Genomic DNA, 14,810 nt, shown 5'->3' on the forward strand with positions numbered 1-14,810 from the left:
GTCACGCGTCGACGCTGGGGACGTACCTGTCTGGCTCCGGACTCCTGCCGCTTCTCTTCCCCTTCCGTGGGTCAGGGCCGGTCCGGTCCGGAACCCGCAGTCCCTTCCTCAGAGTCCTAGTTCGCCCTCGGCCTGGAATCGGGCTGGATAATGAGGAAGGAGGGTGTGGTGGCCTGAAAGCTGTCCTATTTTACCCCCGAATTGGAGCCTGGATTCAATTTTAGTCTCTTAAGAGGGGAGTGTGATTGGAGGTTTTTTTTTTTTTTTTTTTTTTTTTTTTTTCCTTTTAATTTTGGACAGAAGCAGGTTGACTCTGGGGCCCTGCAAAGCAAGAGGATTTAACTTAATGCTGCTCCCGTGTTTGAAGGAGGACAAAAAAAAGTCCCACCTGGCAAAATTTACGTAATCTCTTCAGTAGAAAACACCAGGTATCTTTTCCATCGCGATAGCTTTCGTGGTCAGGGTTTCTGCAGGTGAAACTCCCCGGGTAGGTTTAGGTTTGAAACAGATGCAGAATCCAAAGGCAGCCCAAAACACAGCCACCGATTTTGCTATGCCTCTGAGCTGCGAGGTGAGTTGAATTGTGCCAGCGAAGATTCGTTAGTTGTCATGTTGACGGATTTTGGGTCAACTGTGAGGCTAGGGCTCTCATGTTGGTTTATTTTACAACAGATGGACCTACGTGATGTTAAACTCATCCTGGTTCCTCATTCATTATTTGAAATTTCACCCTTTTTCTTCAGGAACCGTCGAAGGACCTGAGTAGAATGGAAGTATGAACCAGGAAAAGATTAATTTTGAACTGAGTGGATTTTCCTTTCGCTAAATTGACCCAATTTTAAAAATCATATTCAGTTTTCCTGTTTTAGACTTGTGTATATAAAAACATATTTGTGTTTTGATGTTAAATTTGTTGGACCACAGAAACCAATACACTGTGGTTCTGTGGTATTCTTTACTTGTATGGCATTTTAGAACTGTGGAGCACATAGGAGATAATTACATATACATGATGCATATGAAAGGCTGACATTTCTGTTCCTTTGAAAAAATTCCTGTTTATAACTGAATCAGTAGTGACCAGGAATGTACACATATGAGATTCAAAAGTTCAGTTGTACAAACAAACTTTTTGAGCCATGCAGTTCAGTTCCTGCAGCATCACTGTGGCTTATATGATTGTTTGTTGACTCCAGAAATGCTTTTCCTTTTATCCATAAAGAGTTAATTTAGAAGTTTATTTTCTTGATGAAGTCAGTATGGAAATAATTTGTCAGTTCTACCTGCCTTTGTAAGTCACTACAATATAATAGTATTTGTTTAGTTCAAGAGTACAAATGGAAGTTTGCTTATGTGTGATTGTTGACTTTCATCTTAAAAGGTGCTACTGCTGCTACTACAGTAGTATGGCTTAAAAACTATGTGTGTGACCTATAGCTATTTTCTCAAATTGAATATACTTACATGACCTCTAGTTATTAGAGGCAGTTACTGTTGGCAGAATCTTTCAGAGATTGCATTCCTCTTCCACCTCTTTTTCCCCATTTCCTGCCTAAAAGACTGGTTCCTTGAACCACAGGTCAAATTATTTTAAGAGGTCACTACGAATGTATAGTATTTATATCTTTACTTGAAAATTGTGCTTTAACATGTGTTGTCAGTCATATATAACTCATTAGGAATGTAAATACTTAGCTTAAAATTTTGGATACATACAGTTCAAGAGAACAGATTTGTTGAGGTTTTGGGTTTATGTTAGAAAATTGGCAATTGTCCAGATCATGTTGGTGATAGGCTTTCCATTTCCTGTTGTGACATGTTGGGACTAATTTTCAGACCACTCAGGAAGCCAGATTTGATCTCTGTGGTGGGTCATATATCAAAGCAGTATCCTGTAGGGCTTGGCAACTATCATAGCTTTGTAGAACCTCCAGCTTACTTTGTAGTCAGACTTGTCAGCAGGCCTCATAAATATATAATATAGTACAATATAATAAGTATTAATAATGAGCATATTCTATGGTTCAGGCTCTTTTCTAAGTGTTTTTGTGGGTTATCTCAATTTTTACACCAAACCCATGAATGCTGTAGGTACTTTTCACTATCCCCATTTTACAGATGTGGAAACTGAGACACTAAGGATTTAAAGTCTCCACAATAGTGTCAGAATTGAGACTGAATCCCAGTAGTATGATTTGAGAGCTCACACTGTACTATACTGCAGGAATGACTGTGTTGTCCTGCAATTTCTGCTGGTCTAAATTTTAGAGAAAAAGAATGAGAGACGCATGGGACCACTTATTTTTATTTATAAAAAGAGACACTGTAGAAAATAGTGGTTTTAAAAGAAAAACACTCATAAACCTACTAATTTAATAAACTTTTGTGAGCTGGGTGTGGTGGTAGGATGCCTATAATCCTAGCTGTTCAGAAAATGAAGCATGGTGGTCTCAAGTTCCAGGTAAGCTTGGGCAACTTAGTGAGACCCTGTCTCAGAATAAAAATTAAAAAGGTCTGAAAATGTATCTCAGTGATAGAGTGTTCCTAAGTTCAATCCCCAGTACCACAAAAAAAGAAAACAAATGAACCCCCCCTTTTTGTGGCATTTTTATGTACACATTCTCATCTGGACATAAACAATGTAACTATGATTACTTTGATTCTTAAAAATATTTTGTTAAGTATAAATATACTACAACCATAACAACTTCATTTGCATTGATGAAATACAGAGATTTGATCAGGAGCTGTGAATGGAACCAAATAAATATATTTCTCATCCTTCTCATAGGAAGTAGTTGAACAATTTCTGTCTTTTAAAATCAACATGTAAACTAGTTTTCAAAGCCTCAGTCTTCCACAGTATTTTTTTATTGGATTGTTTTACCTTTCTTCCTTTTTTAATCTGACCTTTTTATTCATGTGTGTTTCATTTGCCCTTTTAAAATTATCAAGTATTTAACTCCTCCTTGAATTTGTTTCTTAAATTTTTTTTAGTTGTAGATGGATACAATACCTTTGTTTGTTTATTTATTTAAATGTCTTGCTGAGGATTGAACCCAGTGCCTGACACATGCTAGGCAAGTGTTCTACCACTGAGCTACATACAACCCCAGCCCAGAATTTGTTTCTTTTTATGTATTTTTAATTGGCAAATAATTTTGTGTATGTATTTGTGGAGTATAATGTGATATTTTGATAAATCTATACAATTGTAGAAAGATAAAGCTAACATATCCATCACCTCACTTTCTTGTCATTTATGTGTGTGGGTGTGGCCCTGAAAACACTTAAAATAGCAATTTTGAGATATGTAATACAGTATTTGTAACCATGGTCACTTTACTGTGCAGTAGATCACTGAACTTGATCCTCTTGTCTAACTGAAACTTTGTACCTTTTGAACGACCTCTTCTCTTTCCCTAACTAACCTCCTTCAGCTCTGGTAATCACCATTCTATTCTGTGCTTTTGAGTTTGACTCTTAGAGTCCACAAGTAAGTGAGATCAGGCAATATTTGTTCTTTGTCTGTTTTATTCATCCATTGCTGGACACTTAGGTTGGTTCCATATCTTGGCTTTTGTGAATAATTGCATTTAATTTAAAAGATTTTGTGTTTTGGTACTGGGGATCAAACCCAGGAGCACTTTGTCACTGAGTTACATCCTCGGCCCTTTTTACTTTTTATTTTGAGACAGGGTCTCGTTAAGTTGCTTAGGATTCTGCTAAATTGCTGAAACTGCCCTTGAACTTGCAATCCTCCTGTCTCAGCCTCCTGAATTGCTGGAATTACAGGCATGTGCCACCATGCTGATTAATTTAAAAGGTTTTATAAGTTTAAGAGATTTTCTCCAGAAAGCTAATTCATTTAGCAAGTTCTTCATTTATTTTTTTGAAGAAAATATATAAGGCACAGTTTGACACGTACCTAACTAAATGAACACCAAGGACAAAATATCAAGTAATATTACTTTGGGGAGAAATCAGGCTGATTAGTGTTATTATATCTTGTATGTGTTAACAATTTATCAGAACATATTCTTTGTTTCAGGACACTGTGAATGTAATTAACAAATATTTCTGTCCTTTCCTTTGTCTTATCTTGCTTTTTTTTGGGGGGGGGGGTGCTGGGGATCGAACCCAGGGCCTTGTGCTTACAAGGCAAGCACTCTACCAACTGAGCTATCTTCCCAGCCCCTTATCTTTCTTTTTTATACCCCATCTTTTTTTTGAGTAAGTCTTTCTGTGTGTGTCTTATTGTGTTGCTGTACCTGATTCGTGGATGTAGATGGACTTTGATAATTTGCTTATTTCTACCAATAATGCAATTTTTGTATTTTTACGTTTTATATTACTAAAATGAGACAATATTCATTCAATATTCAGTGACACTGATAATATATAGTGAATCCTTTAGAGGATCTCTAGTGTCAATCATAAATGCAGTGGAAGATTAATCATATCTCAAGAAAAAATAATCCTATAAAAACAATTATCAGATCAGTAGCAATAAGTTATGTTGACTTTACTTTTAGTACTTTGAGGGTTTGTTTTAAATTGAGTCTGGTCAATCATGCTTAATTCCTATTATATAATAGTTACCTTTATTCTTTTCTGATGTTTTTAGATCTGAATTTCCCTTTTTTTTTTTTGCGGTACTAGGGTTTGAACCCAAGGCAAGGCAAGCACTCTACCAACTGAGCTATATCCCCAGCCCTGAATTTTCTTGAAAAAATTATTAGACCATCACTGAGATATCTGAACTATTGCATTAAATTTCTTCACATTTATATACATACTTTAAAAGAATGGTGCCTTTGACTATGTAAATACTATTCTTAATGTCTTATTGACATATACATCTCAGTTATCTGGGATATTCAAAAATATTTGTATTTTACATCTAAGTTTCATTTCCAGTGATTTTAAAATAAAAGTATGATTTTTATGTGTAGAATTAATTAGTATTAGTTAATAACTAGCTCTGCCTAATTTTAATATGCTACTTTTTTTCTCGTTTTGTAATTACTTGGTTAGGTAAAAGAGAAAGGTTCTCTTCCTCAATATGAAATCAGATGGGAAAAAAGAATATGGCACAAATTCTCAGAATTCAGTGGATCCACCTGCCCACTAGATAGATATTCCTATTCAGATATCCTGAGATCATTACATATGCAACATGTCCCCCAACTTTTCCCTCTGCTTTCTTCTCCAACTACTTTTTTCTATTAACGTTTCAATTTCTATAAAGACACGTCTTTTCATTAAAAATAGAGGAAGAAACATAAACTTGTGGGTCATTATGCTTACCTTTTCCTAGTTCCCATAAGTCCAGATTTCTTGATTTTTCTTCTTTGTGACACCCGAATATCTGTTCTTTTCTGTTTTCATTGTGACTTTAGATTCTTGATGATTTTTGTGGCTCTGGAGATCAAACTCAGGGACTCCTGTATTTTGGGCAGGTGTTCTTCCCCTGAGGTTTACTCCCAGTCCATTTATTATCTCTTATCAGAATGGTTCCGAAACATCCTAAGTGGTATGCCTGCCTTCAGTCTCCTCTTGCTGGTACATTTCTTACACAAATGCTATTTTATTCTTCAGAGAAGCCAGTTTTGGATCATTCCTTTGTTCAGCTCTTCCACCTCCATTTAATCTAGTTTTCTCATACTTAGGCTTGTATTTCTTTTTCTAGCTTATTCTTTTTCCATGCTTACCTGAACTTTAGTGCCTTGTGTAATGAGACCACCATTCCATTCCCAAACACTGTAAGGAATACCTTTTTAGGTGTTACTAGAAATTAAACCCAGGGCCTCACACATCCTAGACAGGTACTCTACCGTGGAGTTACATCCCTGGCCCATTTTTTGGAAATAGGGTCTGACTAAATTGCCCGTAGTGGCTTTGAACCTGCCATCTTCCTGCCACAGCCTCTTGGGTAATTGGGATTACATGAGTGTGCTCGTACCTGGCTTTAAGAACTTTGCTTTTAGCATTACAATTTTAGATGAGAGTAAGGAAACCTTTTATAGGACTAGGACTCAGTGAATGTACTCAATTTACAAGTGTTTTCGTTGCTTTCTCCATGGCTTGACTCATGCCATTCATTTTGCTTCAGATAATTTCTCCCATCTCTGACCCATAAAATTCCTACTTACTTTTTAAGGTCTGATTCAGGTGTGTGTCTTCCAATAAAGGTTTTTTTTAAGTTATTAATCACAGTGAAATTTGGTCTTTTCTGAGTTTGATAACAATTCTTGTGTCTTCTGTGACATCTATAATGTATTGCTTTTTTATTATTAGCATGTATACTAATGTGGAGGAAAATGTAACAGCATCCCCCTCAAGGACAGTATATAATGTAATTTACACTGAAGTTTGGTGAAAGTGGTAAGGCCTATACAAATACTGTTATTAAGATGATAAAAATTGTGTTTTAATTTGCTGCAATTTCTGCTACTTTGATAACTCTTCTATAAACATTAGTCAATGAATGTAATTATTTTGAAATTTCTAACAGTTGTCATACTTTAATGTGTGGCCAGTGCCTCATACAAACTTTTTAAAAATTTACAATGAGAATATTTCTTATATATAGAAATGGCTTAATCAGGGTTTCACTTTCCTGCCATCTCTGCTCTTGAGACTTTTGTTCTATGTTTCTAGTTGCTGACATTGAGGATTTTCATTAATTCTTTCACCCAGATTGTGACCTACTTTTCTGTTTAGCTTACTGTTCAGATGATTGACAGACACACCTTTGGTACTTAGCCATGATCCTCAGCTCTGCCCGTTGTACTTTATGAAAGAGACAGAAGTTTGTGGGGAGTCATGAAAATAGTACTGTGATTATCTCAGATTTTGGACCCCTTAAGACGCCTGCTTCTACCCACCACCAAATTTAGGTGGTATACTTTATGGAATTTTCAGTTTGGGAGCTATATTATTGTACTGAAGGTAACCATGTCCTTCATTTTAATCTGACCTTAAGCAGAAAATGAGGATCAGATGTATAATACTAAAGTTGACTAGAACACTCTAGTCTTGAGTCCTGTGATTTAGAGAAGGATGAAATTTGTTTGTTATCTGTTTTAAAATTAGTACTCAAGCCAGAAAGTTGGTCAATATTTTAGATTTCTTCTTCTTTACCATTCCATACATTTTATTATTTACCAGGTCCTCTTAAAATATTTACTAAAACTCTGCTTCTCCATGTTTCTGGCTTAGTTCATTTATGCCCTCACTATCTCATGTTTAGAATTATTCAAAGGTCTGTTTGCATCTGACTCTTCTATCATTAGTCCATCAATTTTTTTTTGCCCTTCTAATTTGTCTTCTACACTGCTGCTAGTATTGACTTGATAAAATTCATGTCTGATCATATGGTTTCTCTTTTTAAAACTTATAATGGTTTCCCATGTGTGTAGGTGGGTATGAAGGTTTCTTAGCATAAAATTATGGGCCCCTCCCTTCAAGGTCCAGCATGTGTCTATTTATCTAGTTACTCACTCTTTCCCAGCTGGCATGCTTACTTCTCAGTGTCATCAGATACCTTTTCCGTGATGCTTGTTATACCATAGGGTAGTTATCTGACTTCCCACTGACTTGGGAAAAGGAACTGTATCTTATTCATTACCCCAGCACCTGATTTCATTCCTGGATATACTAGGTGCTCAGTAATTAGTTGTTGGAAAAAAATTAATAAATGATTCTGTAAACTAGTGTTCACTACTAGATAAATGGTGATCCTGCAAACTAAGACAGGGAAAGTAGGAGGACAAGCAGGTTTAGGGCAAATATTTATTTAGTTTAAGTCATGTTGAATTTGAGTTATTGTACAACCATCAGTAGAGATATATCATTCATTATGTACTTGTTATTCATTAATGATGTATATATATGTATATATAAATCACAAATTTATAAATACATAAATTGACCCAATGAGATTTTTTTTTGTTTGATATATACAAAACTACGCTGAAATTCATGTGGAAAAGCAAAAGTGTTAGAAATCAATGTACCCGATTTTAGGACTTGTATAGCTTCAATAATCAATACTATATGGTATGGGTATACCTATAGACACATAGGTCAATGAGACAGCAGAGTACTCGGAAACTAACACACATATGCTTTGCTAATTATTTAAAAGTATTTTTAGTTGTAGATGGATGTAATATCCTTAGGTTGTTTATTTATTTTTATATGGTGCTGAGGATTGAACCTAGTGCCTCACGTGTTCTAGGCAGGCACTCTACCACAGAGCCACAACCCCCGCCCAAGCTAATTTTTTTTTTAATGCTGGGGATTGAACCCAGGGCCTCACATGTGCTAGTAAGTGCTCTGCCACTGAGCTACATTCTCAGCACAAACCAACTAATTTTTGACAAAGGCACAAAATAGTTCAGTGGAGGGAAGATACCTTTTTCATCCGACATCCGATGTTGCTGGAGCAATTGGATATCCACATGCAAACAACAAAAACGCCAAACCTTCAAACTGTGTTTCACACCTTATTCAAAGATACAATTGATCACAGACAGAAGTGTAAAAATAGTAGATACTAGTTATTTGTCAGACACTGTTTACAAATATTTCCTCCTATTCTGTACCCTGTCTTCCCATTCTTTAAAAGGCTCTAAGACAAAGCAAAAGTATTTAATTCACTTTATCAGTTTTTACTCCATGGACTTTGCTGTGGGTGTCAACTCAAAGAAATCTTTGCCTATCCCTTCCTCTAAAAGACTGCCTTCTGCGTTTTGTTCTAAAGTCTTAGGGTTTTCCATTTTTTACTTCCTCCAGTGAAGATTATTCCATTATTTAAATTGAGCGATACCAAATATGTGCCAGATACTATGCTAACCATTGAATATGCAATGTTGAGCAAAAATTGACAGAGTGCCAGATCTCATGACACATGAGAAGGGAAAACAGACGTATTAATAAAATAATCACATAGACAAGTAAAATAATACAGCCAAAGTTAAGTGCTATAAAGGAGAGCTCTGAGGACTAATTATGAGAAAATTTGACTTAGGGAAGATTTGATCTAGGTAGTAAATAGGTCAGAGAGGCTCTTATGTACAAGCCTCATGACTTTGTAAAAGTTAAACCTTTTTGTGTCTCTATTTCTTCTTCTCTTATGTGGGGATAATAATAGCACCTAAGCTTTAGAGTTGTGATTATATTTAATTTAAATATTAAATGTAAATATTTAAATAGTTAACATAAATATTGAATGATTTGTAAAGTGCTTAGGACAGTGCTAGCATAGTATTAAATAAAGGGGTATTTAATGTGAGATCTGAAGAATGAGTAGGAGAGTTAATTAGATGAAGAGGAGATGGTATGTTTCAGGTAAAGGGGGTAAAAAAGGCACTTGGGCAGGAGGCAGGAAAGATCCCGGTAGGACTGAGATTGAAAGATCAGTGAGTTTAGAGTACCACAAGAAATAGACACTACTAAATGAAGCCCGGGTGGTGGTGCAGGCTTGTAATCTCAGCTGCTCAAGAGTCTGAGGCAGGAGAATAGCATGTTTGAGGCCAGCCTGGGCAACTAAAGAAAAAGACTTGAGAAGTAGCAGAGTGATAGAACATTGGCCTAGCATGTGTGAGGCCCTGGATTCCACACACACACACACACACACACACACACCACACACAAATACACAAATTCACACAAACCCCTCCCCTCCCCCCCAAAAAAAAGAAAGGAAAGGAAAAAAGAAACTGGGCACTGGCCAGGCAGCATAGGACTTTGCTCCTAAGGATTTGTATCTCCTAAGGGTGGGGGAGATGATGAAAGATTTGAATCCATAGACTAGGGAGAGATTACTGATCATACTTATTTTTTGAAAATAACTGCTGGATGCAGTGTAGAAATTAAATTAGATGGTAGCAATGGATTGTATATAGATCATTAAGGAATTATTATAGTAAACCTGGCTTAATCCCTGGGGATTTTTCATAGGTTATCACTGATCTTCATATAACCAAAGAATATGTTTGCAAGCTACTTGTATCTAGTATGATGTTGTCAATTTTATTTTAAATATTAATCTTTACAATTAAAAAAGAGAAGGTAACTTTGCGTTATTTTTATGTGCAGAATTTCAGCTGCTTTGTTATCATTTTTATATAGCTTTTTGTGATTATATATCTGGGAACTGGGTTAGAACCTAAAAAGATTTAATGCTGGTATTCAGATTTCCTTCTATTTCCTTTATGCTGACCTACAATTATAAATATTTTATAGCAGTACTGTTCAGTAAAAATATTTGTGCTGCTAGCATGAACCACATATGTAATTAAAAAAAATTTAGTAGCCACTTAAAAAGAGGTAGATTAATAATATTAGTTTAATGATATATTGTATTAATCCAATGTCTGACATTTTAATTCTGTAATCATATAAATTATTAATAAGATACATGGCATTTTTCATATTGTCTTTGAAATCTATTTATTTTGCACTTAGAGGTCATCTCTATTTGACTTGTCATGTTTCAAGGGCTCAGTAGCAGGTGTGGCCATGCTTCTGCCTGCAGATAGTTACAGTTCTGTAGGTTTCTGGGCTAATAAGAGGAATATTTTTTTGCATTTAAAAGAGTAAAGTTTCTAATTATTACTTAGTAGTTTTTAAGGGACATTTAGGGATAATATGGAGAAGTATGTTGGAAGTTTCTGATTGAAGTCCCACTACAAAGAAAAGTTTGTTTATTTTAAATAGATTTCCTGGTGCTGTGGAGCCTGTAGTATTCACTAAAATACCTTATTACAAAAGCCCCTTTCCTTTGTCACGTAAAGAAGTGAAGAATAGAACTTCTGTGTTCTTTGCAAAATCTAAGCATGCTTGTTTTGATACATCAAAATTAAAATGATTCTTGAAGTATTAATGTTTTTTAAAGCCTTTTGATTATTTATGCAGGAGTCACAATGTTTATTTTGATTGTCTTGAAGGAACTACAAAATTCTTAGCATAAGCAGTTATTTTCCTATTTTAATATTCTACTATAAAACTTGCTTTAATACATTCTGACAATCTCAGTATAATAAACCATCTTTGGTGAAAGTAGCTATAAGACATTCATAAAGTTGCAAAGCAGCAAATATTTAAGTTTTTATTTTTAATTTATGTGCTAGTTTTTGGTCATTCCTCCAAGACCAGTTTAATACAGTTGCAGAGATTTGTTTATTGAAAACTGAATACATTTCTCTTTTGGACTCCATTGATTGAGTGAATAAACAGTTTGAAATTTATTGTCCATATATATGTCAATCATTAGTTCATTTGGAACTAAGTTGGATGTTCTTGTTATAAAGAGGGGTCTAGAGTCTCCATGACTCAAAGGTGTTAGGAAGTTAATTTTTTAATGCTGTGACTAGGGCTATGCTCTCAAGATCTCTCAAAATATCACCTTCTTTAAAATGATCTATAAGGTAGGGAATTTATATTTTAAATCTCTTTAAAATATGGGTGTTACTAGTGATATTTTTCTAAAAGAGAATTGTACTTTGTACTGTAAATGCTTTATTATTAAAACTCTTTGAGGTTATTTATTTTTCCATGAACAGAAGGAAAACTTACTGAAAATGAGATTGCCTTAAAACAAACTCCAGTCTTTAGGACTAGAATTCACTATTAGAATTTAGCGCTAAAATTGGAATATATTTACTTTCATTTCTTATCTTTCATCTTTAAACACTGTGACCTTACCTAACCAGTCTCATTTTACAAACCTTACTGGTTTGACTTCTTTTATGATTGTCTTTCAAGTGCCACATATGTACTTTTCAAGTCTATTACTAATGTCTGTACAATTATGTTGATATCTTACTATGATGTTGAGTGAGTATACAAATATATTATAAAACTAAACCTTGTAGCAGCAGTATTATTTTTAGAACATATTAAGAACAATAAAAACATAATATTTGTTACAGTGAATTAAGTTAATATTTTTAATACAAGTATATCTTTATGTGATGTTAAACTAGGTATTTTTATTGGGAAAATGAAAAAACTATTTCACCCCCTGTTTTTTTCTAGATAATCAGACAGCTAAATGGAGTCTGAGCAGCTGTTCCATAGAGGCTATTATAGAAACAGCTACAACAGTATAACAAGTGCAAGTAGTGATGAGGAGCTCTTAGATGGAGCAGGTGTTATTATGGACTTTCAAACGTCTGAAGATGACAATTTGTTAGATGGTGACACAGCAGTTGGTAAGTGCAGCATTATTACTTAATATTTATGTTCATGAATATCTTCCAATAAATATATACATTGTTTTGTGAGACTGACTCTTTGGATAACTTTTCAAAGTTGAGGTGAATACACATAACATAAACAACCTTTTCAAAGCATACATTTCAGTGGCATTCAGCACATTCACAGTGTTAAACAGCTACCACTACTCTGTAGTCCCGAAACATTTTCTTCACCCAAATCAAAATCCTATGTTTGGGTAAATTTTTAAATTGAAATATAGTGTAATGCGAAGAGGTATACAATCACTAAGTCATAGGTATATCTGTAAACACAACTCATGTAATTATCCCGCAATCAAGAAAAAAAAATATTACCAATAATCCCAGAACCCGCTTTTGGTTCCTTTTAAATTTCAAAGGTAACTATTATTTTGATTTCTGTTCAGATTAGCTTTGTAGGCATTTAAATTTTGCATAAATAGAGGGGCTGGGAGGTGTAGTTCAGGGATAGAGCACTTGCCTGTTAGGCACTGGGTTCAGTCCCCAGCACTGCAAAGAAATAGACAGACAGACAAAGAGTTGTTGGTGAGGTTGCAGAGTCCCTTACCTCAGGGATCTCCTGCAAGTCACCTTATCCGTTCTCTCAATATATATTGTATGCTTTGTATGGGCTAGGTGTGGATATATAATGCAGGAAACAAAAGAGATAATATTAAACTTTGTATAAATAGAATCGTATGTACTCTTTTGTGTCTGGTTTCTTTTCCTTGCATTGAGATCATCTATGTTGTTGCATATACTGTTAATTTATTTTCATTGCCATGTGATATATCATTGTGTAAATACACTGCAGTTTATTCAGTAGTTCTAATATATATTAACTTTTTTCTTTGTAGATTTTGGCTATTGCTAATAGTGCTGCTATAAGTTTTCATGTACATGTTTTACTGCACATTATGTACATAGTTCTGTGTGATTAATACTCGGAAAGCTTAGATTGTAGAGTTTTTTTTAATTTTTATTTTTACAGTCTGCATTTTGATTCATTGTGCACAAATGGGGTACAGCTTTTCATTTCTGTGGTTGACAGAATGTAGATTCACACTATGTAATCATACATGTACCTATGGTAATAATGTCTGTCTCAGTCCACTATCTCCTTCCTCCACCTGCTCCCGCCCCATTTCCCTCTACACCATCCAGAGTTCCTCCATTCTTTTCTTGCCCTTTCCTCTGTTATGTATCCTCATCTACTTATCAGGGAAAACGTTCAGCCTTTGGTTTTTTGGGCTTGGTTTATTTCACTTAGCATGATATTCTCCAACTCCATCCATTTACCAGCAAATGCCATAATTTTATTCTTCTTTATGACTGAGTAATATTCCATCGTGTATATATACCACAATTTCTTTATCCATTCATCTGTTGAAGAACATGTAGGTTGGGTCCACAATCTAGCTATTGTGAATTCAGCAGCTGTGAACATTGATGTGGCTGCATCACTGTAGTTTGCTGATTTTAAAGCCTTTGAGTATAACTGAGGAGTGGGATAATTGGGTCAAATGGTGGATCCATTCCAAGTTCTCTGAGGAATCTCCATACTGCTTTCCAGAGTGGCTACACCACTTTGCAATTACACCAGCAATGTATGAGCATGCCTTTTTCCCCACATCCATGCCAACACTTATTATTGCTTGTGTTCTTGATAATAGCCATTCAAATTGGAGTTAGGGTGGTTTTAATTCGCATTTCTCTAATTACTAGAGATGATGAGCACTTTTTCATATATTTGTTTATCGCCTGTATATCTTCTTCTACGAAGTGTCTGCCCAGGTTCCTTAGCCCGTTTATTGATTGAATTCTTTGTATTTTTGGTATAAAGTTTTTTAAGCTCTTTGTAAATTTTGGAGCATAGAGTATTTTTATTCCAGCATTATCAGGTATTTTCAAAGATACTTTCAGAGCGATTGTAGCACATGCATTTCTACCTGTGGTGTTTTAAAGTTCAAGTCATTTCACATCTTCACCAATAATTGACATTATCAGTTTTTTTAAAGTTGTGTGTAATGGTATTTCATTATTTACTATTGACTTTTGAATTTCAGTTATTTTTCAGGTGAATTTCCTTTTGATTGTTTTTATTGATTTTAATCCTCTGGGAGAAATTCCCCATATTATCTGCTTTTTTGAGCATACTAATCTCATTTAAAGTTCATGTCTGAGAATTTTGATATCTGGCTCACCTTTGGATCTGCTTCTGTTGCTAATTTTTTTCTTTTGGTGTTTGATTTTTTTCCCCCAAAACTCCTGGTACCGTTTATAAATAAATTGTTGACTGAGTGCTGAATATTATAAAATTTGTGGAATCTGAATGATGATATCTTCTCGGGAGTGTTTTTTTTTTTGTTTTTTGTTTTTGGCAGACAGGTAGTATAAGATCCATTGAGGATCCAAAGAATTTGCAACATGGTTTCAGACTTTCTGAAAGTTACCCTATTTTTGAATTACTTTATTTTTAAGGAAATAGTCCTTGGAATTTAGTAGAAAACCTAGTCTGTTTGCTAAAACTCTTCTTTGGTGGGCACTGATGCTCACGTTTTG

At 34.8% G+C, this 14,810-nt stretch overlaps 1 protein-coding gene across 2 annotated transcripts in view; it reads left to right on the plus strand.

The window, feature by feature from the left end:
- CLCN3 (chloride voltage-gated channel 3) overlaps positions 1 to 14,810 on the plus strand; it is an 84,314-nt gene continuing 69,504 nt past the window's right edge. Inside the window, exons 1-2 of one of the 2 annotated variants that reach the window (XM_079140594.1) lie at positions 1 to 571; positions 12,049 to 12,224. In XM_079140594.1, the coding sequence (XP_078996720.1) occupies positions 12,065 to 12,224 (160 nt within the window). In that variant the 5' untranslated portion in view covers positions 1 to 571; positions 12,049 to 12,064. The remainder of the gene's footprint in view (positions 572 to 12,048; positions 12,225 to 14,810) is intronic. The other variant, XM_079140597.1, reaches the window with a different exon arrangement.

Source organism: Sciurus vulgaris (genome assembly GCF_902686455.1).
Source record: "Sciurus vulgaris genome assembly, chromosome: 5".
Classification (NCBI taxonomy): domain Eukaryota; kingdom Metazoa; phylum Chordata; class Mammalia; order Rodentia; family Sciuridae; genus Sciurus; species Sciurus vulgaris.